The sequence below is a fragment of the Pteropus medius genome, unplaced genomic scaffold (assembly GCF_902729225.1).
Source record: "Pteropus medius unplaced genomic scaffold, Ma_sr-lr_union100, whole genome shotgun sequence".
Taxonomy (NCBI): Eukaryota; Metazoa; Chordata; class Mammalia; order Chiroptera; family Pteropodidae; genus Pteropus; species Pteropus medius.
This window is the reverse complement of record NW_024344253.1, coordinates 6,908,337-6,934,876: the sequence shown is the minus strand read 5'-3', so window position 1 is coordinate 6,934,876 and position 26,540 is coordinate 6,908,337. Positions and strand designations below refer to the sequence as shown.

Sequence of the window (26,540 nt, the reverse complement as noted above, 5' to 3'; positions counted from 1 at the left end):
TCATGTGTCTGCTGAATATTTTTTAAACTTTTCTTTTCATGCCAGAAATCCTAATCCAAGTGTCATTTCTCCAGAACAGGTATATTTACACTTTCCATCATTATTACAGAAGATGACCCAGAGCCCAAAGACAAAGGATCATTGTCACTTAACCACCCATCCCCTAGGCTAAGATGTTTTTGTCTGCATGACTGAAGCTGGATCATTACCATATCCATATTCCAGCTCACAGGATAGGTGAAGTAATAGCCTACAAAACAAGCAATCTCCTTCTCAGCAAGTATCATGGAAGGTGCCCCAATCCTTCGGTGAAAATTTGACTACATGGCCACATCTATCTTACAAGGAGGCTGAAAAACACCCCTAGCAGGATGGCAGTTTGCCCAATTAAAACACTAATATGGACACTATTGTACACCTGGAACAAATATAATATTATATGTCAACTATAATTTAAAAAGAGCTTCACATTCCAGAGTAAAAAAATAAAATGCTATTATGAGATGCCAGTGAACTCACAATCATCTGTTATTGAAGTGGAATCATAGATGTTCTCAGAAAAACCCACCGCTGGCCCCTCTACTGTTGTAGCTGCCAGCCCCCGAAAGACACACGGACCACCAGAAATTAGTGAGTTATAGGAAGCACACTCTTTATTCAGCCAGCTGGGTCTGCCAGGGGTACACAGACCCCAAATTAAGCAGCCCTGAAATGTAGAGGTACAGGGTTTTTAAGCCCCAAATCCCATTCTTCATTCTGTCTGAACACAAAGGTCTATTTTTCTCCTACTCACTACCTGTCAACCTATAAGCCGGGGTGTGCAAGCGGGGAGTACAGAAGCAGAAAGCTTGTTATCAGAATGTTATGTCCCTATGATCAAAAGCCTTTCGTTCCTATGGCGATAGTCAAACAGTAATTTTCCTACAAGTAATAAATCTCAAGTAGTCATTCGTCAGCCACCACACTACATTTGACGCTACCTCTGATGTTGAGGGCACTTTGGAGCAGCAGCAGAGAAATCTCAAAGTGGAGAGACTGAGGTGGTCGCTGGCCCACAGGAAATGTTTCAGGTGAATGATCGTCACTCATAAGAAAACTCCCACAGGAAAGAAAGACCATGAATGTAGTGAACGTGGTAAAGCCTTCGGTTATAACTTACACCTTATAATCCGTGAGAGAATTTATTCTGGAAAGAAGCCCTATAAGTGTAGTGACTGTAGGAAAACTCTCACCAAGAGCTCAAACTTTATTTAGCATCAGAGAATTCATACAAGAGAGAAACCCTACAAACGTCATGAATGTGGGCAGTCCTTCAGGTGGCACACTCATTTGTGCAACATCCTCTGAGAGAAGCCCTATGAGTGTAATGAATGTGGGAAGGCCTTCAGTCAAAGCTCATTCTCTAAGTCAGCATCTGAGAATTCACAGTGGAGAGAGCCCTGTTATATACAAAGAATGTGGCAAACCTACAGATGGAGTTCAGAGCTTATTAGATATCAGAGGGTTCGTGCCAGAAAAGAGCCTTCCCGATGCACCTTGATAGAATTTTACTTTTGTCTAATCAATTTTAGGACCAGATTCCATAAAACGTATAAGCTCCTTAAGGTTTTTCCTGTGACTTACTTGATTTAGGAAAACTGTTTACCTAGTCCCACCCACAGATCATCACTTCATGTCCTGTTATTAAGATGACTGTGCCAACTAGGATACCTTTGGCTTTAATAGCCAAAATGCCTATTTCATTAGAGTTCTGGGCCTGGCACAGAGCAGCTGCTCAGATAGTGGTGGTTTTGATATTAGAATTACTATGAATGGGTCTTTGGTCCTGGCCCTTTCTCATATCCATCTTGGTCTGCCTCTTCAGACAGGGTCACATCTACAAATGTCTAGTTGTGAGTCAGAAACCACACTAGTTATTTGAACAGGAAAAGTTTAATATACAGAACTATTAACTAGCAAAATGGGATTATCTGCTAACGGGCATAATGATGAGATCTTAAAGAATATAGGAATAGCAGCATGGGGAACAGCTACTACCTCTAGGGCTGAGGGAGAGTACCCAAGGAAGAAGCAAACTTAGAAGAGCTCCCTGCCAACCCCAATCAAGACTGAAATTCAGAGCTCACTGGACAAGGTGTGGTTATCCAGTGGTGTGCTAGAGCTGGTTTGTACAGCTTGTAACAGCTGCTTTTACACATCTTTTCCCAAACCTGTGTTAAAATTGGTCATGGTAAGAATATTCACACCATGGAAGTCAGTGAATGCTAAAAATCAGGGCTTTTTTTTTTTCTTGGAACTAGTTGTTAAATATTAACCAACACAGTGCTGGCTATGGCCCACTGGATGGTGAAGTTCACCAAGGTGCTGCAAGTCGAAGCAGGTTGAGATGCCAGTGAACTCACCAGAGGATAAATGCTGCATTTGTTAAGAACAGGAAGGAAAAATTACCAGAACCAGGAGAAGCTCCTTCCTCTTTGCTTTATCCCTCCAGTGTGCCCTTTATTGGCAAAGCCTAACTTGTGCCAGCTGGCAAAGAGGAAATGTTTACAGGTCTAGCTCCAGTATCATAAAGTAGGGCAGAGAATGGAGTTAGGCAATACATTGCTAACTGGCCCATATTACATGCTCATTTCCATCTCAGGACCTCTGTCCTTGCTCTCCAACTCCCTGCTTCCACACTCTCTTCCCGGATAGTTACATAAGTCACTCCTTTCTTTATCTAGATCTCTACTTAAGTCATCTCTTTAGAGAAGTCTTCCCTGACTCTACGCTACAAGTCTTATTTTTCTCTCATAAATGTCCAGAGGTAAGAAGTGATCAGCAAACTATAGCTCACAGGCCAAATCCAAATCCAGCTCATGGCCTATTTTTTTATAGCCCACAAGCTAAGAATAGTTTTTACGTTTTTTCAGCGTTGTAAAAAGAAAAAAAAAATGACAGGGGCTTTGTGGCCCACAAAGCCTAAAATATTTACTATTGACCCTTTATTAAAAAAAGTTTGTCAAGCCCTGGTCTAAGGGACAGTTCAGTTTCATTTCACCTGATACATGTCAGGAAGCCCTTGTCTAGACTAAGATGTTTTTGTCTGCATGGCTGAAGCGGATCGTTATCATTTCCTTATTCCAGCTCACAGGATAGGTGATTAGTCCAAAGAACAAGCAGTTTCCTTCTCAGCAAATGTCATGGGAGGTGCCCCAATCCTTCGGTGAAAATTTGACTATATGGTTACATCTATCTTACAAGGAGACTGGAAACACTTCTAGCAGGATGGCAGTTTGCTCATTTAAAACACTATTATAGAAACTATGTTGTCCACCTGGAACAAATATAATATTGTATGTCGACTATAATTTAAAAAGAACTTCATATTCCAGAATAGAAAAATAAAATGCTGTTACAGAGAAGAAGCAAAAAAATTTGGGAAGACAATGAGTAGTGCTCCACCCCATAGAACATCTCCCCACTTCTGAAACCTTGTGCTGCTAATTGACCAGAGAAAGAGAGTTGTGGTTCCAGAAAGAGGGCAGAACAGAATCTGAGAAGTAGAGGATGGGCACAAGAGGGCAAGCGCATGGATTGGAGCTCTGATCTTGGTGATGATCATTCCAGAAATAGCCATCATTCTGACTGCATTGCCCTATATTTGGCACTCTAAGAAGAGCTAAAACCAGAAAAATATTTTGTAGGCAAAATTTGACCTGAAACCATCTCTTTTGACTTTTGTTAGTATGAAAGAAGCTATTACAACAACAGATGTTCTGTGTGCTTAGTTTATGGTACAGGAACTAATTCCTTATCTTTGAGATGTTCCTGGGAGTTAAGGGTACCATACTTGTATAATCATAATCTGTTCCTGTTTCGGTGTGTTCAGTGCCTTGCTCATACATATATTTTGCAATTCGCTGATAGCAGGAAGTTCTCCAAGTTATGCAGCTGAATAAACAACAACAAAAAAACCCTTATACTTGCTTACAAGAGTGGTCTGTTGTCTCCAGCAAGAGCAAAGGAAGAGGCAGACTGTTCCTGGTGTCAGGAAGTAGATGGGCAACCTAGAGATCCCATATAAATACCATTAGTAAAGATTTCACAGCAAATACACCGTCCTGGATACTGGTCACCAGGTCTGGAGGAAGTAAATATCCAGGTACTTCGAGGGCAGAGACCACTGGGTTGGTAAGAAATATGGACAAAAGATTGTCCTCTGCTCAACAGGATTAGAGTTTCTTGTTTATTCCATTACATATCTAGGGAAAACTCTCCTATCAAAAGGAAATGCAAGGTGCACTTGTGAGCAAGGCACTTCTATACCTACAGAAAGAAAAAGATTATGTTTATGCAAACTTTAGTGAATTCCTGGATCCCTCTTTAGGGATCATGGGCAGAGCCTTTTATTAAAATGAAACCAAGGTCATAGAATGATTGTGATTAGAACAATAATATTTACAAGAGCTTATAGTTTCAGATGAGTTCTTTTCCAAGAGATCTATTTCTTTGGCTCCCACCAGGAAAACTCAGAAGTAGGGAGAGGCAAGAAGAAAGATAAGCTTGCCTGGAATGAAGATGGGGACTGCTGGAGGAAGCCGCTTCAGAGGAAACACAGCTGTAGACTGAACCAAGGAGTTGGGCATTTGCTTTAGCAGGAGCTACTCCCTGTCCCATCTCGCTGCTGCCAGGTTTTCCTTGCACCATGGTCTTCTGGGACGTGGCCACTCAGTAGGGCAGCCCCTTCAGAAACTGCCCCTGAGAAGGCAGATTGGCTGGGAATTGGGTGGGATGGAAAGACTGCAACAGTTTTTTCCTAGAACATCTTAAAAGGGTTAGAGCATTTTCTGTTCTGTTCAGCAAATAATTGTTGAGAAGCAGTCTGCATTGTACAGTCCCCACCTAGCCAGCACACTGTGTTAGAATTGGTAGAAGCCATCGCAACAGCTTCTCAAATAAGTTTAGCAGTGGTGTCTGGATTTGTGAGGCAGGCAGCCAGTACAAATCCCAAAATTCAGTACTCATTAGCTTTAATGACCTTGCGTATGAGTTTGCTAGGGCTGCCCCAACAGACTGGCTGGCTTAAACAACAGAAATTTCTTATCTTGCCATTCTTGAGGCTAAAAGTCCAAAATCAAGATGTCAATTAGTTTCTTCTGAGGCCTCTCTCCGTGGCTTGTAGACGGCCAGCATCTCCCTGTGTCTTCACATGGTCTTCCCTCTCTACATGTCTCTGGCCTGATTTACTCTTATAAGGGCACCAACCACACTGGATTAGGACCCACCCCAATAACCTTATTTTAACTTAATTACCTCTTTTAAAAGACCCTATCTCCAAATAGAGTCACATTCTGAGGTACAGCAGGTTAGGGCTTCAACATAAATTCTGTGGGAGACACAATTCGGCCTTGGGTAAGTCACTTAATCTGAGTCTCAGGTTTCTCCTCTGTAAAAATAGGAGAAGAATAGCACCTATCCATAGGTGGTTATAGGAAACAAAGGCAATAATACACCTATCCCAGTGACAGGGACAGATAAGTACTTAATAAATGTTAGCTTATATTAGTGATATGAAATTGTTGATAGGCAGCAGTATCCTAAGTGTATCTGAGTATTCCAGAATCTAAAAAACCACCCAAGGAATAAGTAGAGAAGGGGAAAACATTTGCTAAATACCTTTTATGTGCCAGGTCCTTGATGATCCTGTTTGTATGAAAGCAGAAGGGAAAGAAAAGTCTTAGTGTAGCGGATGCTGTGGTGTGCCTCCCAGGTTTCCATTCACAATAGATACTCATTCTCCAAGCTCCTTAATTAAGGATATGAAGGGATTAGCAAAGAGAGGACAGAAGGGAAATGGTTTCCAGGCAGAAGGTACAGCACATGGAAATGCCAGGAAGGGTGAAGGAACATTCAATAGGTGTACCTGTTGAATAGAGCGCAATGAACAGAGAGTTGTTAGAAGAGGCTGGGCTGGAAAGATAAACTGAGCATTAGCAGATGGCACAGGCCTTGCGTGCCATCTAAGGAATTTAAGAGCACTGGGGAGCCATTAATGGGGAGTGACACCATCTCTTGTTCTATTGTGCACTCCAGAAAGATCATGTAAGCCACAGTGTGAAAAACTGAAGACATATTTATCAGGAGACTGTTGCAGTAACTCCAGAGTAACATGGTTACCTAAACTGAAGTAGTGGCATAGGGATGAAGAAGAGACAGAATGAAAGGATATAAAGCAGGCAGAATCAGTAGGACTTTGGGGTTAGATGTGACTGCCAGGCAGAACCAGCCTACCTTCCTTCCTTAGACTCTAGTTCTATTTAGCTTCAAGCCCAATAGCAGTGCAGGTGGCTCCAGGTTTCGATCCCAGGAGCCATAGGCTCTGTCCAGCTTCGCTCTACAGGCCTTTCCCAGATATCTGCCTTTGCACACACCTGAGGGAACCCTGAGCAGCTGCCTGGGCCAGGCTCTTAGATCCTGGTTGCAGAGTGGAACCATATGGACAGTGTGGGCTATAAAGGGAGGAGATCTACAAACTAGGGTACATGGGGTGGGATGGGATCAGGCTGTGGCAGAGAGCTGGGCTTAGGGTTATGAGAGTTAGTTGGCCTAGGAGCCTTGTTTTCTCTTTTTCCTCCAGGCACCTGGAAATTAACGAAGCAGTTTTCAATCCCACTACCAACCTTAAGAAAAGTAGATTTTATACTACTATGTTACAGATGAAGAAAGAGACAAAAAGAGATTCAATAATTTGCCCAAGATCATGTAATTTATAAGTAGCAGAGAGAAGATCTGAAACTAAGTATAATTTGAAACCCTGTGCTCATAGAGTTCTTTGTTTACTCAACAAAATTGCAAGGAAAAGAAAGAATAAATGGGGCTTTTTTCATTCCTAACTTACAGTGTGAGGCAGGGGCAGCCAAACTCACTGTTCTGGTCAGCAGTGCTTCCCAAGCAGGCTGGTACTTGATCCCAGAGACCTGACTTTCTCTGCTGCCCAGGGACCAATGCAAATTAAATTAATTCTAATGTGTAAATTAATCCTGTCCTCCTAGTTGCATAAGGAAACAATGAGAAATGATGGCCTTTATTTCAAAAAATGAAAACAGCCTTAAAAGAGGCCTGTCATCCCCCAAATCAGCGTAAACAAAAACCTTATAGATGAAATTAATGAAATGAACAAATCCGAATACATAAATAGGACTTCTGCTTCTGGCCATGATGGAGTAACAGGGACTAAATTTACCACCCTCCCTTAAACAAATAAAAAGCCAGACAAAATATATGAAACATACATGCGACAATAGGCAGGGCGGGACAGGGGGTCCTAAGAGAAGAGAAACAAATTAGATGAGTCCTAGAACTGACCCAGTTTACCATCTGGCAAGAGTTTCCAGGCTGCACTGCAGGGAGCGGGAACTCAAACAGAGTAGGCAGACTCTCCAAATTCAAGGGACAAAACTGAGAATTCAGAGAGGCCAAGGCAGAACAGAGTACGAGAGAGGAGACAATCAATAGAGCTCCAGAGATCTGCAGGAAGTTCCCTTCAACTCTTCAGTTGGGTACTGATCAGCATGTGTGTGAAACAACTACCTGAAGCCAAGGAAAGAACCTGTGGGAAGAAGCAGGTGGAATTCTTGGAGCTCACACAGGTCTAGGAATGGCTATGTTCTAAAGCAGGGGTTCCCAACCCCCAGGCCACGGACCAGTACTGGTCCATGGCCTGTTAGGAACCGGGCCACACAGCAGGAGGTGAGCGGCAGGCAAGCAAGCAAAGCTTCATCTGTATTTGCAGCCGCTCCCCAGCGCTAGCTAGCATCACCACCTCAGCTCCATCTCAGATCATCAGGCATTAGATTCTCATGGAAGTACTGGTCCCTGGTTACAAAATAGTGGTCCCTGGGAACTAAAGTAAAGAGACCTTGTGATACACAGGGCATCAGGCAGGGCACTCTGAAGGGTACTGCTTCACTGATGAGCCAAATTAGCACTATACTTAAACATTGCTCTGTCCCACTTAAGAAATCATAAAATGCCTCAAAAGAATTAAACTATTTACAAGTAACTTACCTGCATCCAGCACAAAACTAGAAACTATTTAGAATTTAAAAAAAAAAAAATACAGCATCCAACAACATAAAATTTACATTGTCTGGCACCCAATCAAAAATTAAAAGCATTCAAAGAAACAGAAAAATATGACCCATAATGAGGAGAAAATCAATAGAAATAAATCTAGAAATGTCACAGATGGTAATTATTAGATAAGAACACTAAAAATAGCTACTATATGGATAAAAATTTAGGGCCAGTTCTCATCAGATCTAAACCATATGCCAGTTCTTCATGTGTAGTTTTACATTTGCTTTATAATTCTGCTTTGGGTTTTGTTCAGATCTTCTGTTAACATCAGTGAGTTCCCCTACGGCCTCATAAACATACTTGTTCTCCTGTGCTGTACACAGAAGTTGAAGACTTGATTATGACAGAACAAATACAACCTCAATGAGAAGAAACTACATATTATTTGACTTAATAGTTGGAAGGAAATGTGTGACTCAATGGTGAATTCTTTTTTCCTATTCATTTATTGACTGTTTGGTTCATTAAAAGCTGGGGAGGGTACTCTTTCCAGTTTTCCTCTTGATCCTGTGCATTGGTCCTTCAGTTCTAAAATAAACATAATTATCATCACATACACCCCAGTTATTATACTTCATATGTTTAAGAAAGTAAAGGAAAACAGGAGCACATAGAGAGAGAGACACACACAGAGGTATTTAAAATACCCAAACTGGATTCTAAAGATGAAAAATACAATGAGATGAAAAATATACTGGATAGAAACTCTAAAATGATAGGGGTAGAAAATACTTTTTTAAAAAGGATTAACAGCATCGGTGAGCTGTGAGACAACTTTAATCAACCTAATATATGTGTAATTAAAGTCCCAAAGGTAAAAAAAAAAAAAAAAAAACAGGAGAAAACATTTGAAGAAATAATGGCTGGCTGACAATTTCCCAAATTTGATGAAACTATAAATCCACAGATCCAAGAAGCTCAACAAACACCAAGCAGAAAAAACACGAAGAAAAATACACCAAGGCACTATCAAAATCAAGTTGCTTAAAATCAACCATAAATACATAGGTGGCATGATTGGCTGAGATGCGGAATTTAATTTGAGAAACAAGAATTAAAATTTATAAAAAGGAGAATACAGTATTGACTCTTCAGGAAACCTAGAGACTTTAAGCACATCACAATGAAATACCCATTTCTAAAGGAAGAAAGCTGTAATAGACCTTGTCAAACACAATACATTTGGCAATTTCATTGTAAATCCACTGCTTAGTCTTGATAAAGAAACAGTTATAATGGTAATTAAATTCCCATGTCAACTCACAAGGTCTACCTAGCATCTTTAGGGCAGATGAGGTAAGGTGTATTTAAGATAAAACACGGTAGAAAATAAAAATTAGTACAATGTAGTGATTGAGATAGAATTTTCATTCTCTTTGAAATCTATAAGAATACATCCTTAACTTGGGGGGTAAATCAGAGAACAAGGAAAGTGGGTAACGGAGAAAAAGAAACTGCATTTATTGGGCTCCTACTATATACACCAGGCAATGGGCTTTCAGATGTATCGTTACGTATCACACTTCCACAACCTTGAAGGGTGAGTATTTTCCCCACTTTATGGATGAGAAAATTGAAATTCAGGGAATAACCAAGATTATACAATCCATGTTAAATTCTGAAGGGATTGCTGGACATGCTTAGGGTCTTTACATATTGGTGGCACTGGCTGTTTGGTCCACTGTGTCTTAAAAACAAATGGCTACTTTTTCCTTGATTCACTTGCATTCCTGCATACTGCTGTTTCTTTGCCAGACTGGAACTTATTTCTAGCTCACAAATGGGTCCATGTGACATAGAAAAAAAGGACAGACATTTTCCTAAGATACCTGAGCAAATATTGTAAGAGAAAGAGGGAAAGAGAAAAGGAGTTAAAGAGGCCATGCCTGTATTTGAAGGACAGAACATCCAGCTCTGACAGGACTCTGTTCTCACCAGCAAGGCTTCTAGCACATGCTTTGTGTTGCAGTAGGTTCTAATCCTTTTCATAACGAGACATTTCAAAACTAATTTTCAGAATTATCCTGTGCATATTAATACATTTGAGGAAAATCAAGCTTGTGATGATGATGAAGCTGCAAAAAATAAGAACACTGAATCCCAGCAAATACATTTAAGATAGCTCACGTGAAGAGCAAATATATCCAAGATGGAAATAATGTGTAAAAAATAGAAATGAGATCAAGACATAAGCAAAGGCTATTATGAAAGATTTTGATGACACAGGTAAAATATTGATTTTTTTTCCCCAGTACTGAAAGTTGCAGGGGTAAGGAGTATGTTTAAAGCAACCTGTGCCTATCTTATATTTGAGTAAATTATATGATGGACCAATTTCTTCAGCTAAAGAAAGATTTTAGTTCACCTGTTTAATATTTTACCTATCCCCATGTCACATAAAGAGATACTATTTAGATTAGATGGGTGAGAGTAAAGAATTTGCATAGAAAAATAAAGGACAGCAAAGGCATCATGGCGCCAACTTCGGTTAAATTTGAAATATCCAATTCATCATTCGCCACCTCTTATTTGTTGAATTCATTCATTTATTTTTGAGTGGCAACCCTGGGCTGAATGTGGTTAGCCCTGTCCTCAGGGAGCAGGACAAAATTAGCTGACACAAAGGACATTTCCAGTCTAGTGACCCCAGGAAAGAAGAAGAAATATCAAAGTATCAGGTCAGAATGAAAGTGTCCTACACTCAGTAAATCCCCAGATAACTGCGCACTGTGGCTGCTCTGATGCTGAAGTTGGTGAGAGCTCTTACCAGAAGTTTTTCCACATTGTTATTGAAAAGGCCTCTCCAGTGTGAATTTTGTGAATTCCAAGGCAGGAATTCCATCTTAAGGTGGAATTCATTATATTAGTAGGGTTACTCACCAGTGTGAATGCTCTAATGCAAAGACTCTCGGAGCTCCACCTGAAGACTTCTCCCCCTGACAGTATGAAGACCTCCCAGGTCTTTCCCACATCTACTGCACTCCTGGAAGGCTCCTTTGAGAGTCAATGGGGTGGAAAGTGGATTATAGTCCTACTGTGACTAAAGTCCCTCACCCTCCCCACCCACAGTCCATTTTAAAGAATGCCCCCACATAACCAGCAGATCAAGGGCATAAAAGCATTTCGCTCCTTTTCTTGATGACTTTTTAAGTGATCTGCCCAGGGGCTGTCCCCAGACCTCTGCCACTCCAACCCATAGTTACCCTCTTTCTTAGCAAAAGGCCTCAAATGATCAACTCAGCTGGCCCCAGTCCTCATAACCTCCACAGCCTTAGAGGTCAGTGCCCTTCCGTACCCTGAGTCTATCCTTTCCCAATGCAACTAAATTAAATTTTAAAAATTAGTTATTAGAAAATTATCTTAATAGGCCTAGTGGGAATTTTGAAAGAACCTGGGCCACGCAAGGACTCCATAAATTCCTCCATGAATCCCACCCTGGGATATGAAACGTCCTCACACACGACAAAACACTTCGGACTGAGAGACAACCGGCCCAGGTCTTGGGCCGTCACCTCCAGAACTCCGACGGAGGAGTCGGCCAGCGTGCAGCAGGAACTCGCTGGCGGGAGACAACACCTCCGACCATGGCATCCTGACTCCGTTGGTCACCAGTAAAAAGCACTGCCGGATCTCAACTAATCGGTGCGCGGCGCACCGCCCCCCAGGCCCTCAAGCCACGCCCCACCACACCCCGGCCCGCCGAGATCGCGCATAAAAGGAGGACGCTATCCTCCCGACTTCCTAGAGTAGCTCCAGCGACGGCTCGATTCCTGTCTGGGTGGGGCTCCTACCTCTTTGTTTCGGAGGCAGGTTGGCAGCCGGGCGCGTTTGGTGACTCCGTGGAGAATTGACGGGTGCCGACAAGGTTGAGTCCACTAGGTGAAAACACTGCCTGCAAAGCGTGTTACAAACAGGTAAAAGAAAAATCAGTGTTCTCGCCGGCGGTACTGCAGGAGAGATTGGAGTAGTGGCCGCGTCCCCATACAAAGCCCCCAGTTGGAAGACAAGGACGAGGGAGGGAAGGCCAGGGATGGAAAGGCAGCGAACTTGGGTCTTGGGCCTCGTGGAGGGGGCTTTGCCTCCTCCTGCTCCGCAGCGCTGACCGCTGCTACATTGCTGAAGTCTCTCAGCGCCTGGCCCCCGCGCCCAGTACGGGTCCTATTGCGTGGTAGGAGCTCAGCAAGTGGCAGATAAATGTGCACGGACCGGCGTTACTGAGGCTCCCTTCGTTAAGTTATTACCAGAATCGTCCCAGCCCCTTCCCACTGGATTTTATTGAAGCTCCAGCTCCTGTCCATTTTCAAAGGTTCACCTAGGCAGGTCTTTTGAACATAGCTTCATCCCAAAAGCTGAGGGATGCGATTATTGTGGGTTACATGGAAAATGTTTATTAAAGGTAAAAGTTTGCTTTTAGGAACGTATGAAGGACTACAGGGGTCCAAGGATGAGCTTCAGATGCTCCACGAATTCCCTGAAACTGCATGCACATTTTTCTAGACAGAGCTTCCATGAGTTTCAGAGATCCTTGACTTAACAACCTTAGAGGCCTGCCTTACATCTGGAGTCACTTAGAACACATAAAATAAAAATGAATCTTAGACAATAACATTAATAAATACCAGCCCAGAAGTCTCAGCAATAAGGTGATTTAAAAACTGGACCATCCAGATGATCCAAAATATCTTACATTGTTAATCATGACAAGCTAAACACAGACACAGATACACACAGACACACACACAATAGGTAACACTTGTCCTATCATGAAAGATAAAGGATATAAGCAAAGCAGATCAGGACAGAATGAACAGCTTATGCAAAACCAGAAGCTAACAGAGCACAACAGATTGGGGTACTAACATACAGGATAGGGACTGGTATACAAAGTCTTATTAAGACCATAATGAAACAATGTACTTTGGAATAATAAACAATAGAAAGGCATCAAATTAGTAAAATTGTAAAGACATACTTTACATAAAGTGTTAGTATACCAGTAAAACTGTTTAACTAGAGGATGAAAATGTATATGAACATAGCTGCAAAATTCTGAAGGGTATTTCTGGGTTTTTAGGCAGGTCTTTGAGACTATGAAGCCTGTTTTTTTAAATGAGTCTAAAATTAAGAAAATTCATGGTTTTCCTCTTGAATTCTACTTGCACAAAGTTATGACTACCAGTCAAAACTATGGTCAGATTTTGACTCCCAAGTAAATGAGACAGAGGGCAGCAAATAAGGAAAAAAGAAATCTTCCTGAGATAACTGGATGAGAGGTGGACAAGGGCAGAGAATGAGGTTATAGGATGTGTGTACAGTGTATATAACAAGGTGGAAATAATTTCATTCACCAGAATTCCTCTGGGAGAGGACTAATACATGTTTGAAGTTCTTCTTAGAATGAAATGTGAGACCTACCCTCCTCCCTTAATATGCTTAGGTACAACAAAAGTTGGTCACTAAATTGCTTTCTAATGTTCCAATGAGTAGATTGTTAACTGAAGGACCTTTTCTGAGCAGTGGGTTTAAGAAGATAATTAAGCTGGGGCGGGAGAGTAGACATGAGGTATCTGGCAAGAAAAAGGAGCTGAGGTGACTAAGCCCTCGGAGAGGGAGGACAGGAAGAACAAACTTCAGTGGTGGTTTGGCCAAGAAGAGATTTTGAGAACAAAATGTCTAATAGAATGTGAACCCACTTCTCCAGCTCTTACATGTCAACATTTTCAGGAAAGTCGATATAACTCCTGGATGTGCTTGTGTGAGGGAATTCTTTGTGAGGGGTTTGAAGAGGTAATGGATTCTATATCAAGCACTGGAAAGGGGTGCATGGGGAAATAAAATGAGAACACAGAAATCAGAAGGTAAAGGGATAGGTGACATCCAGGTTTCATGTGAGAAAGACACGGTCTGGGTATAATCCAATATGAGCTTGAGCAATGAATAAAGGAATGAGAGCACACTGCACTTGCACACCCTACAGAAAGAGGAAAGTCAAAGAACTGCTAAGAGTCTGACTGCTAGAGGCAGAAGTACCTGAAAGGATGTGGAAACGTAATCAACTGTTTATTTGTACAGCCAATGGTATGAACCTGGGAGAACATATTTGGGGTACAGAATAAACCCACCAATGGTTTTGGCTGTGACCAGTTTTGTTCCCAAGGACATGATTTAAATCCATCATATTCAAATCCATGTAGCGATTAATACAAAATGTGCAAAGGATTTCAAATAAGGCAGTAATGAATCCGCCTATCCATAGAACAGACCAGGGTTGGAGTCTTGGCTCTAGCACTTACCAGCTGTGTAATCATGGGTAAGTTACTTACCATCCCTCCTGCTCATCTTTTAAAATGGGGTAGGAATACCCACATCATTGATGGTTGTGCAACTTTATAAATCAACTAAAAAGCATTCAACTCAACACTTAAAACAGGTGATTTTTCTGGTATGTAAAATATATTCAATAAAGCTCTTTTCTTCTTCTTCTTCTTTTTTTTTAAAGAAAAAGGGGACCTAGATCATAGAGATGCTGTGAAAATAAAAATGTAAACTGTCTGGCACTGTGCCTGGCACACAGTAAACACTCAATAAATACTAGTGATTAATATTAGTGTAATAAAGATGAGAATAAAGAATAGGACAATGAAGATACATAAAGTTAGACTTTAAAAAAAGAATAAAGGAACTATTGGGTTGGTTGAAACTTCAGAAATCATTTAGTTCAACTCCCCTCATTTTACAGATGAGAAAATTAGGAACCAGCAGGTGAAGTGCTTTATTCAAGGTCTAGCTCTAATACCAAACCCTAAACCCGCTGGATCCCCCGTTAGTGCAATTCCCACTACCACCCACTGCCTCAGAAACATGGACATGTGAAAAATTGAAGATGTGTTTCCTAAAAGAAGAAAGCACACACAGAACACAGAAAACTCATGTAGACATGTACAAGAAAGAATTACAAGGCCAAAAGCAAAATAAGAGGAAACCATCATACCCTGGTCTATCAGGCCAGTGGAGCCCAGGTCATGAAAGCTTCAGTGCTTTGGCAAGGAGGCCCTGTTTAGTCAAGTGGACCAGCCTATCACTATGGCCAGGTGCCTTGTGACAGTGAAGCTGCATAGTTCTTTCTGCTTCCTGACACAAGATCTGTCAGCAGCAGCAGGGGCTAAGACCAAAAGTGGATGCAGCAGAGTTCTTGGGAACAGTTGGCCTGAGCAGCCCAAAGTGGGGAATAGCTACTAAAGAGCTGCTTCTCCCCAGGCTGAATAGTCTGGCCTCACAAGTTTATCTGGCCTTGCTCATCAGCCCCTCTGGATTCTAAGGGCCTTCATTTACAATCCTGTAAACTACCTGTGAGTTTCCTCCATCAAGGTATCCTCTTCAGATAAATGAGGAAACCTAACAAATATGGAATGACCGAAGCCTCCCAATTCTTCATTAATTCCACCATCTTCTAATGGAACTTGATAGCATGTTCGGAAGATTTTGAAGCTAATAAAAGCTTACTAAATTATTCCAATGCTAAACAGTGGACAAAAGAACAAGGTATATCTTCTAGGCTACAACTTCCCCAACATTTCAGAGGATAACATTCAACGAGTTGACTCTCATTCTTAGGAGGTGGTGGAATCACATTCTTCCATTTATCCTGAAGAGTAACAATTTAGGCTAGATGGCTAGTACAGACCCCTAATGTTATATGACCCACTAGGGGAGGAGGGAGGAAGGGAGAGAAAAAGGGACAGAGAAAATTACAATTTTATGATTTAACTCAGTACACTGAAACTTCCCAATGAATAGTTCATAAAAGTGCCTCATCCTATTTGACCTTTTAAATAAAAATCAGTAAGACAGAGGAAGTTCTGTCCATTCATTTGATCTGAGAACTTGGAGTGCAGTTTATGAATAAGTCTGACTTCAGCTTTTCCACAGAAAGCTTTCCTATTTTGCAGATCATTCCATACAGTGAACACTTTGATGTCGGAGGAGGTGAGAGCTCCGACTAAAAGTTTTCTGACATTCTTGGCACTCATAAGGCTTCTCTCCAGTATGAATTCTCTGGTGTATGATAAGTTGGGAATGCTGGCTGAATGTTTTCTCACACTCATTACATTCATAAGGTTTCTCTCCAATGTGAATTTTCTGGTGGAGAAGCAGCTCAGAGTTATCCCAGAAGGTTCTTGCACATTCGTTACACTGATGAGGCTTCTCTCCAGTATGAATTCTCTGGTGGACGATAAGGTGAGAGGTCCGCCTAAACGCCTTTCCACACTCAAAGCATTCGTAGGGTTTCTCTCCAGTGTGAATTCTCTCATGTCTAAGAAGTTCTGAGTTCCCCCTAAAGGCTTTCCCACATTCCTTACATACATAGGGTTTCTCACCAGTATGAATTCTAATATGTCTAATAATCTCTGAGTTCTGGCCAAAAGTTTTTCCACATTCATTACATTCATATGGTTTGTCCCCTGTATGAATTCTTTGATGCCGGATAAGCTCAGAACTCTGACCAAAGCCTTTCCCACATTCATTACACAGATATGGTTTTTCTCCAGTATGAATTTTCTGGTGTCTAATAAGGCCTGAGCTATGCTTGAAGGCTTTGCCACACTCACTGCATTCATGATATCTTTCTTCAGTATGAATCCTCTGATGCTGAATAAGCTGTGAGCTAACCCTAAAAGTCTTCCCACATTCATTACATTCATATGGTTTCTCTCCAGTGTGGATTCTCTGATGCAGAATAAGGGCTGAATTCTGGCTGAAGGCTTTACCACATTCTTCACATTTATAAGGTCTCTCTCCAGTATGAATTCTATGATGGTGGATAAGATGTGAACTCTGAATAAAGGCCTTTCCACATTCATTACAAGCAAACGGTTTCTCTCCAGCGTGAATTCTCAGGTGCCTGCGAAGGCTTGAGTTAGTTCCAAATGTTTTTCCACATTCTTTGCATTCAAAGGGTTTCTCTCCACTATGAACTCTCATATGCTGGATAAGATGTGAGTTCTGATTAAAGGCTTTCCCACATTCTTTACATGTATGAGGCTTTTCTCCCATAGAACTCCTTTGTGTTTGATTAGGTTCTAAATTCCCTATGAAGTTTTGGCCAGAGGTAGCAAATGTACTAACTACCTCTGCTGTGATATCTTCCTGATGTGTAATCAGGTTTGGGCTGGAACTGCAGACTCTCTCACTCTCCTGGTCTTTCTCACTTGAGGGTGATTTCTTAAAGATAATCAACCCTGATGCAAAGTCTCTCTTCTGAGGAGACATCTGCTCCATAATCTCTTCTGTGGATTCTCTCGAATGCCCCTCCAAAATGTCTTCTTCACATGCTGCTCCAAGCTCATGACCCTGGTACACAACCTTTGGAAGTTGTTCTAATATTGCACCGTGTAGCTCAGATTCTTCCGAAACTTCTTCCTTGGGAATTACCTCCTTGTTCTCAGTCCCCATCTCACAATCTGAAATGAAAGAGGGTAAGTATGTGAAGTGGCTATATCATATCTAAATGAAACTAATGCTAGTGGAGTATGGAGTTTGACATGGTGCTGACAGCACTCATAAACAGTCTTGGTATCTGGTGAAATTGTAGAGTGTCGTTGAAAAGAAGAAAGATTTAGGATTATGGTGGACATGCTAAACAAACAGCAAACAATGACTGAAAAGAGTGAGAGAAATTATCAGAGGAAGAGATTTAAGGAGAGAAACAGGAAATGAATGGGAAAAAGATGCTGATAAAAGTTCCTTAATATTTAACAGTGAGTTGGAGCTGAACTTGAGGTTGGTAAAGAAAAGATTTAGGGGAAATGGTGGCCATATTAATAGATGGTATATAAAAAAGGTTGGGAGAAATGGCAAAATGACTAATATAAGGGCTGAATTCTGGCTGAAGGCTTTACCACAAATAACTTTACCCAAATAACTTTTCGGTTCACAGAAGAAGCAACCAGAAAATGAGTAGCAAGAGTCTAGTCCTATGATACTCACCAGCTCTACAGAACAGAGGACTGTATATGTACCCATTCAAAAGGTTGCATGACATAGCTATAACTAGCACAGAAGTAATTACCTTTGGCTCCCCTGTATTTGGATGAAGTAAGAGTCTAGCTTAATTTTCTCTAGATGGTTAGTAAATTGTGTCAGTACTTTTCTTTTCCTTATTGATTTGAAATGCCATCTATACTATAGTCTAAATGACCATATGTATTTGGGTCAATTTCTGGACTCCCCTCAGTTGTATTGATCTGTCAATTCCCTCTCTAATACCAAACTATTAAACCTACTATAGCTTTATTAAAGTTTTTAATATGCTAGAGAAAGTTCTCTCTCATTAGTCTTCTTTTTCAAATATTTCCTATTTTCATAATAAAATTCAGTATAATTTTGCAAAATTTCCAAAATTATCCTGATTTTTTAAATATCCATCATGTCTCTGTATGAATATTTTTTTAGTGGTTATATTTTCTAACTGGTTATTATTTTTATGTATAGCAATGCTGTTGATTTTGACATCATTGCTAATACTTATATTCAATGTTGCTACTAATTTTGTAATTGACTCCTTTATAGAACTTTCTTAGTACTTTTATAGAACTTAAAGCCTATACTTTTTTTAAACTTCTAAAAGGCTGTGGCAGAGATTTTTAGTTGTCTATCCCAATGTCCATTCTTCCCCACTTCATCAGTAACAGAACAATGTATTTATTTAGTGTAGTAATGAACCTGGCTAAAGAAATAAATTCTCAGCCTTCTTTGCAGCTAGGTTTTGCCACATGACCAACTTCTGGCCAATAGACAGTAAGATGCAAATGAAAGAAGAGAGGACTTGCGGGAAGTTTCCTTAAGGGTGAAGGGATGCATTTCTTCACCCTCTTCTTCAATGCTGTGCCTGGGGCATGAGCTGGTAGTTGGAGTGCCACCTCAAACCAAGAGTATACAAGCATACCCTACAATGGAACCAGAGTTAGAAGGAACCTGGGTCCCTGATGACTCCATGAAGCTGCCATAGCAGCCCTGGAATGCCTGCCTCTGGACTTCTTTTATCTAAAAAAGAAATAAGCTTTGCCTTGCTTAAGCCATTATGTTTTTGTTTTGTTTTGTTTTTTTTGGGGGGAGGGCATTGTTTGTTTCTTTGTTTGTTCGTTTGAAGCCAAACTTATTCCCAACTAGTAAAATGGCCCCAGAGATTTATTGTCCCAGTCACAGAAGTAAAGTTCAAATGCTGGGAGAATGAGCCTGGCCTCTGTTCAGATAGTAAGCAACCTGGAGCTAACACTAAAGAGGCCCTTTGCCTAGGACAGTACATTTCTGAACCACAGCAAATCTGAGGAATATAATCTTCCCATTAGTAAAAGTGTTAACTGTGGATGGCAATTCTTAAGAGGTAATGGGCAGCTATGGGAATTCATCCTTTAGAAAATGCAGTTTTGGAATGGTTTCTAAGCCAGGAAGTGATGCAGTGCATTGTCATACTAGCATTTCAGGTATATGCACACCAGTGGCTATTTAGTAGCTGAAGTAGAAAGTAATATGTCTGGACTTAGGGAGAACAGTTAGAAGGTTGATGCAGTCATCCAAGCAAGAGGTGATGAAATCTAACTGGGGCAACAGTAGTAGTGGGAATGAAGAGGAGACATCCTGAGAAATATTTAAGAGGACAAATTTTGTAAGAGTTGGTGTGCGATTGGATATAGGTATAAGGAAGAGGGAGGAGTCAAAAGTACCCAGATCTCTCTTTATTTGAGGAATGGTAATTAGATGGATAGTGGTACCACCAAGGTTGGGAATACTGGAGAAGTAGCTAGTTTAGAAAGGAAGATGATAGATGACCTCTGTTTTGAACTTAAACGAATTTCAAGATATCCGTATAGAGGTATCAAGGAATCAGTCAAAATATATTGGTCTAAAGCTTAGAGCAGTCAGGACTAGAGATACAGACTTGAGAGTACTCAGCATAGATGGTCATGAGTACAGTGTGAGAACTGTCAGATATACTGAGGACAGAAACCTAAAAAGCCAAAGCTAACATTTAAGAGTACTCCAGATATCTTCCATCTTCCCCTCCAGATCTTTCTACCTTTCTGCACCCTGCTCTCTGACCCAAAAGGATAACCTATACAGCACATATCAACAAGCCCTCTGGCATCTAGTTGGGTTCCACCAATAGGGAGGCCCAGCAGGAGGCTAGAAGTAGGGAGGAGAATAAGGTCAGGGTATTTATTCTCCTGGTTCCCTTCTATGAGATCATCTTGGGCTAATAGTCTCCCTCAATTGAATGTCACTACTCTTCTCAAGGAGTAATAGATATCCTACCCAATCATCTCAACAACTGGGTTCCAGTAACCTCTCCTACCTCTTGTCTTTTCTGACCCAGGGCTGGCGACCACTCTACTGTTGCCAGCTCCAGGTTCCTCAACACTCTGCCCACACCTATATCATTTATAATTAACCTCTTTGCAAATAAACCTTCCTCAAATTATCCTAATTTGAATGAAGTATTGTTTCCTGTTAGGACCTAAATAATAAAGGGGTGGGTAGAGGAAGAGAACCTGCCAATGAGAGAAAGAATGGTTAGTGTAGTAGGAAAAGAACCAGAATAGAGTGTCATAGAAGTCACCAGGGCAATGGCAGAGGGAATTAAAAAGTGTCACATGCAGTTGATAGATCCAGTGGAATAAGAACTGGAAACGTCTAATGGGACAATTAGATATTCAAAGGTGACCTATGAGAACAGATTCAGTGGAATGACAGAAGCAGAAGCCAGGTGAGAGTGGACTGGTTAGCAGATTTGCTGCTGCTTTCAAAAAGTTAGACAAAAGGAGAGGACCAAGACAGGCAGTAGCATGCAAGGTCAAAGAAGGGTCAAAGAAGGATTTTCTCTGATGGGAAAGATTTGAACATGCTTACATTAGAAGGGATGGCACCAGTAGAGAGACAGGAGAGAAGAGGGAAGAAAAGATGAGATTATTGAAGAAATGAAGACCCTGAGAGGTGGAAGACTGGAGTCAAGTGGTGAGGGAAGGGGAAAGTGGTGATTTTGGGTGGCCTTTGTACTGCCTTTTTTCTCTGCCCAGCCTCCAGTCATCCACAGGATGCTGGTTACTACCCACCATCCTACCCTGAGGCCTCTCCTGTCACTCAGCAGTACAGCCTTGTTAATACCCCCACCCCTGACACCTGGAAGGATCCTGATTTCCTACTGGAATCCTGAAGTCCTGGAAGCTGTTTGTGTTATTCTTCAAAATGACAGGATATTCTTCAACTCTCCCCCACCCCAGCATCTTCTCTAATTTTCCTATGGAGTAAGGACAGGCGCCCAAATGCTGAATTTCTCCTATTTGCTGAAAATTTTGAAAATTACAGATAATAATGTATCTATATAAGGATCCATTGTAGAGAATTTAGTTATCTTCTTCATCCATGGTACTATTTGAATTGGGAGGTACTGTCTTAAATAAAATTTTTCTCTAATACTCAGCCAAGAACAAATTCCACAAGCTGGTATTTCAGTCCCTATCTACTTCCAAACCCCTCTCTGGCCTTTCCTTTTCACCCTCATCTCTCCTAGAGTTACTTCTTTTCTATCATCTAGCTCTTTACAAAGTCATCATTCATAGAAACTACATCTGTACCACACCGTATGGAAAATCACTTGTGCACAGTAAAACAAGATATAGAAGTTAGGTATGTACCTATCCCCAACTTCAAAATTTGGTTCAAAATTCAAATGCAGAAAGTCTTCCCCAACTAAATTTGACCCCCTCTGACCATTCATTTACTTCGCATTCTGCCAGTGATACAATATTCATGTCCTCTGCTAAATACTGCTTTATAGGTACCGTCTCATATCAAAGCCGATCTCCATTTGGTTGATTTTCCCAGAGGCAGAGCCACACATTAGACCTTATCTTCATATGGAAATATTCCACTACTCACAGCCTAAATTCATATTTCTAAACATAATTTCCTATCTTTCTGTTACTCAGTTCTTCACTTTTCTAAATCTTAAATTAGCTGTTTCTGGACAGAGAGAAGATGAAAGTGCCAACTGAGGAGGCTGACCACTCTTGGTCCTCAGTCTGGGGGATGACAAGCAGACCTCTACGGGGTCTCTACAGTTTAGAATAGGATCTTCAACTCTGTAGAATTAAATTTGGTTTCTTTTTTTTTTCAGTGCACCCTAGAGCAGCCTCAGAAAGCCTCATTCACAAAATAATGATGCATAAACCAAACACCCACTTATTAATTAACAATGAGAACTAAAACTTTGAAAGGACTACACTGCCTAGATGAAAATCTACATGGGAAGCCACATAAAACCCTGAAAATTGTTTAGTAGGTTTGCAATCATAGCAAGATTTTTTTTTTTTTTTTAGTGAATGGTTCTTAAACAATGATTCTTGGCCTAGAACTAGGCTAGATACATAAGAATCAGCTGGGAAATCTATTTAAAAATACTAATTTCCAGATCCCACCTCAGAACTCTCAGAATCAAAATCTCCAGGAGTGGGCCAGGAGATCTGTATTTTTAACAAATGCCTAAGGTGATTCTGATGCCCTACCAGGTTTGGAAACCACTGTGTTAGACAGTCTTAACGACTGAAATTATCCCTCTCTCGGCCTGGTGTGTATATCTCTACCACAGGTTTGGCTTACCAAATAGCTCAACACATGTAAAGCATCAGGAGTATAGATAAACTGATAGTTCTTGCTCTGACTTTTTTCTTACCCTCTATCTTGACTGCCCTTCCCCTTCCTTAAACTTCTGAGAGCAGATAGGGTAGATATAACAAAATTAACTAGATCCCCTTTTCTGAATTAAAAATTACATTTTCATTATGTTTATCAGATTACTGTGACAAGACCTGAATTTTCCCAAAGTGCCTAAATCAGAGTTTACAACAATCTCTTGATAGAAATAGTACTTAATCCTTTTAATTTATCTGCCAAAAATCACACTGTAATTTTCAGTAAAAAAAAAAAAATAATAATCTATCAACTGACAGTCTGATTTGGTCTTTTTAAAATTTTGTTGAAAACAAAGATTGGAACTTGAGTTACAAAAAGTCCAAGAATCATTTACTTCCTCAACAGATTGTCCCTTTGTGTGGCACTCCAGAGGTTTTCCCACTCCAGAGTGATAACACCATAATAAAATTAAGGAGGGCATGGGTGAGAGGCATGTCTTTCTTTTGTAAAGAAAAGAGCAATTGTGAAAGAGGATGTGAGAAAAGAGAAAGCTATAGACCACAGGCCCATTCTTGAGCAGATCAGTGGTAGGCAAGGATAAATACTGATGTCCAGGATCTAGAAAATGATCTCTATTCAAAAATCCATGTACCCACAGATGTTACAGAAAGTGTTTGTGTACCCTCTCCACATATTTCACTTTGAAGACTACTGCATTATAGCATTCCGGTCAGAGAATGGGGTAAACAAAGCCTCAGAGACCAAAAAGTACAAGAGGAATGAAAATGAACAGAGAACATTCTAACCTCAATGTAGCATGTGCAGAGTTGGGGTAGATAAGGAAGGAGAGAAGTGAGGATGCACTGACATTCTGATGTAGAGAATACTGATAAACACTATGTGCTGTGTGCTAAGCAATTTATAGACAATATCTTGTTAGACCCTCACAACCTTCTTATAAGATAAGTATGCTGGAGAGCATCAGTGTGAGGAGGAGCTAATTGACATGCTTTCCGGTCTTTCTCCAGAAACGCTTTTGTCAGATCCAGAGCCGACTAAGAATCTGGGGACATGCATGGTGGATAAATGAGAGAGTGAGTGTCTTTAGGATATTAGCCAGGACATAGTTGAGGTGACTGAGATAAGGAGGCCAATGATGTGGGGGAAAGGAAGAGTCTGTAAGTAAAAGAATACAATTAATATAACATCATTAAGCCAGCTTGAGTTGTATTCTGTTCACTTACAGACAAAAGCATTTTAACTGATACAAAGACTTTCCCTTAACTTCTGAAAGGTCAGGTCCTACCAAATACTCAATATCTAGTACAAGAGTTATCTCCTCTCCAAAGTCTGCACTAACATCTGCAGGAAGGAGGTTCTTTCTTGGTCCTCTGAACCAGCATTTCATTCACCCCTTTCTTTTTACTGCAGTTGTCATGTCGCTTCCTGTTCACTACTACCCAAGACCTACAGAATAAAAACTTAACATGGCTCATAATGCCCTCCAGGTGGGACCCCTGTCTCCCTTCCCATCTCCTGTTGCACACTCTCCAGTGACTGTCAGAAGATGCAGTCATGTTCAGGGTCTTGCAGTGCAAACATTTCCTATTTTTGAACCTAGAACAGTGTCTGATACACAGCTTATAACAACTGTTTGTAAAAATAATGTCCTTCTCCCAATGACATTTAATTTAAAGCAGTTATCCTCCTTTCCTCTGTTCTCCCCCTGGTTTCCACAATCAAGAAGGATCTATTGCCTGTCTCCTTTCCATAACCAACCGTCATAAGCCATTATCCTGTTTGCCAGCACAATTTGCCACGGGGACCTTAAGTTTTTGACACTGCCCGCCATTTCGTTACTACAGTTCACTTGGGGGTGGGATGTCTAAGAAAGCCACAGTTCCCATTGGCCCCCACGTCAGGATGGAGGAAGGGAGTGCCCTCTACCTTTCCCGCCTCCGCGGCTGACAGGCACTTAACCAGAGCCCAGATGGACTCTGGCACAGTGTCCAGGATCCATACCCTATGTGTGCTGATGGGGAAATGGAGGCCCGGGGTGACCATAAAGTCCAAGGTCACACATCGAACTCGGGTTAGGAACGGGCCTAAACATTGGATTTCCGCTCAGCTCGCGAGTGGGGTAGTCAGGAGCCCAGCGTCCTCCTCCCTCCCGCCGGGATGGAACGAGGTCTCACCGCAGGCAGCTGCCACCCCACGATCGCTCTGCTTGGGCTCCTGGCGCTGCTCCGCTCGCACAAACCCGCAGCTGTTGTCTTGGTTTCTCCGCTGACAGGCATCGGTTACTTCCGGTACCCGGGCTGCACTCCAGCCAATCAGCGCGCGCCGCACTCCGCCGGAGGAACAGGTGGTTCGCACGCCAACACCTCCTTCCTTTTTACAGCGTTGCTTTATGCGGCTTCTCGCCCTAATACGAACGCCATCTCTCCACTGCCTGCCAAAGCAGCTGGCTTCTTGGGGGCCCTGTGCACCCGCTGACGCCTACTTCAGCCCCGGGATCACTGACAAGCTGGGTCCTCCGAGTTTCCTAGAACGGCTCCAAGGGTGCACTTCCGCTGTGTGACCGGTCGCTCTGCGCACTGGTGTCGCTTCACAAGCATTGACCTGGGTGGGCTTTAAGAATTGAAAGTCGGCTTCGCTTCCTCTTGGGATCCTGGGAGCTCCTTAACTCCCCCAACCTGCATCCTTTATCCTGTCACTCCTTTCCATAAGCCCTATGAGTCTAGTATACACAGACCCTTAGATCTCAGGAAGAAGCCGGTCAATTGCTGGGGGCGAAGGGAGACCTGCTCTGAGGTCATGGAGGGCCTACTGGAGTGAGAGAGTCATGTTTGGGCTCAAATCTGAAGGTTGAGCTGGAATTACCCAGGTGAAGAGTGAGGGGGAGAGCTTTTCAGATATTGGGAGCAGCATTCTATGCTAGCATTCTTACCTGTTGAATAAGGTTGGCCCATCTAGCCTCAGAACCTTTGTACTTGCCACGTTACTTCCTCTGCCCTTCCTTTGCACAAGATTCTTGTTATTCAGGACTCAGTTCAAAGGTAACTACGTTGGAGAAGCCTTCCATCCTATCTCCTGTTGTCTCAAACTAAACTACCCCTCCCAAATACCAATTACGGGGAAGGACTATTATGGGCCCTGTTTGGGTCTAGTACTCACCCCTTAGCCAATCATTGTATTCCAGGGGAAAGGATAGTGCAATTAGCCAAGTCTGAGTCACTTTCTGCCCTAATTGTGGGAGCAAGCTTCTGTGTTTGTCTCACTACACTCCTGTGGAATAGGGAAGGGAGTGAATATTCTCAAAAAGGGAGTGTGTGTGTGTGTGTGTGTGTGTGTGTGTGTGTGAACTCCAGTACACAACCTAGCAGAAAAGAAAACTTTCTCTTGAGTGCATCATTGGGATTAGGCCCTAGACTCTAAAGTCCATCATTTTAGCCACTCTCACATTAATATCCTTAACTCTTTTGCCCTACCATCTGTGACTGCCCAGGAAGTTCGTTATCCCTGGATCAGTTGAAATGTCCATTTTTCTTACCCAGGCTGCTAATAACTAGTGGGGGGAAATATACATTTTGGAAATGAGCCCCAAGATAAATGTGTGGCTTCTACCTCCCAGCAGTCTTTCACAGCTGCCTAGAAACCATTTTCTATTTCCCTAGTCTATTGTTATTTCAATCTCCTCCATTCTGCTTAAGCCATGTTACCGTAACAAT

At 41.6% G+C, this 26,540-nt stretch overlaps 1 protein-coding gene across 2 annotated transcripts; it reads right to left on the bottom strand.

Annotated features, from left to right (window-relative positions):
• Positions 1-14,162: 14,162 nt before the first annotated feature.
• ZFP3 (ZFP3 zinc finger protein) lies at positions 14,163-25,132 on the bottom strand. 2 transcript variants are annotated; one of them, XM_039869685.1, is made up of 2 exons: positions 25,005-25,132; positions 14,163-17,582 (listed from the first exon to the last, which is right to left on the bottom strand). In XM_039869685.1, exon 2 carries the CDS (start codon positions 17,572-17,574, stop codon positions 16,072-16,074), a length of 1,503 nt encoding a protein of 500 aa, XP_039725619.1. In that variant the 5' UTR covers positions 17,575-17,582; positions 25,005-25,132; the 3' UTR covers positions 14,163-16,071. The 2 variants fall into 2 exon arrangements, with proteins under 2 accessions (XP_039725619.1, XP_039725620.1); XM_039869686.1 differs by lacking the exon at positions 25,005-25,132 and adding an exon at positions 24,757-24,897.
• Positions 25,133-26,540: the final 1,408 nt, after the last annotated feature.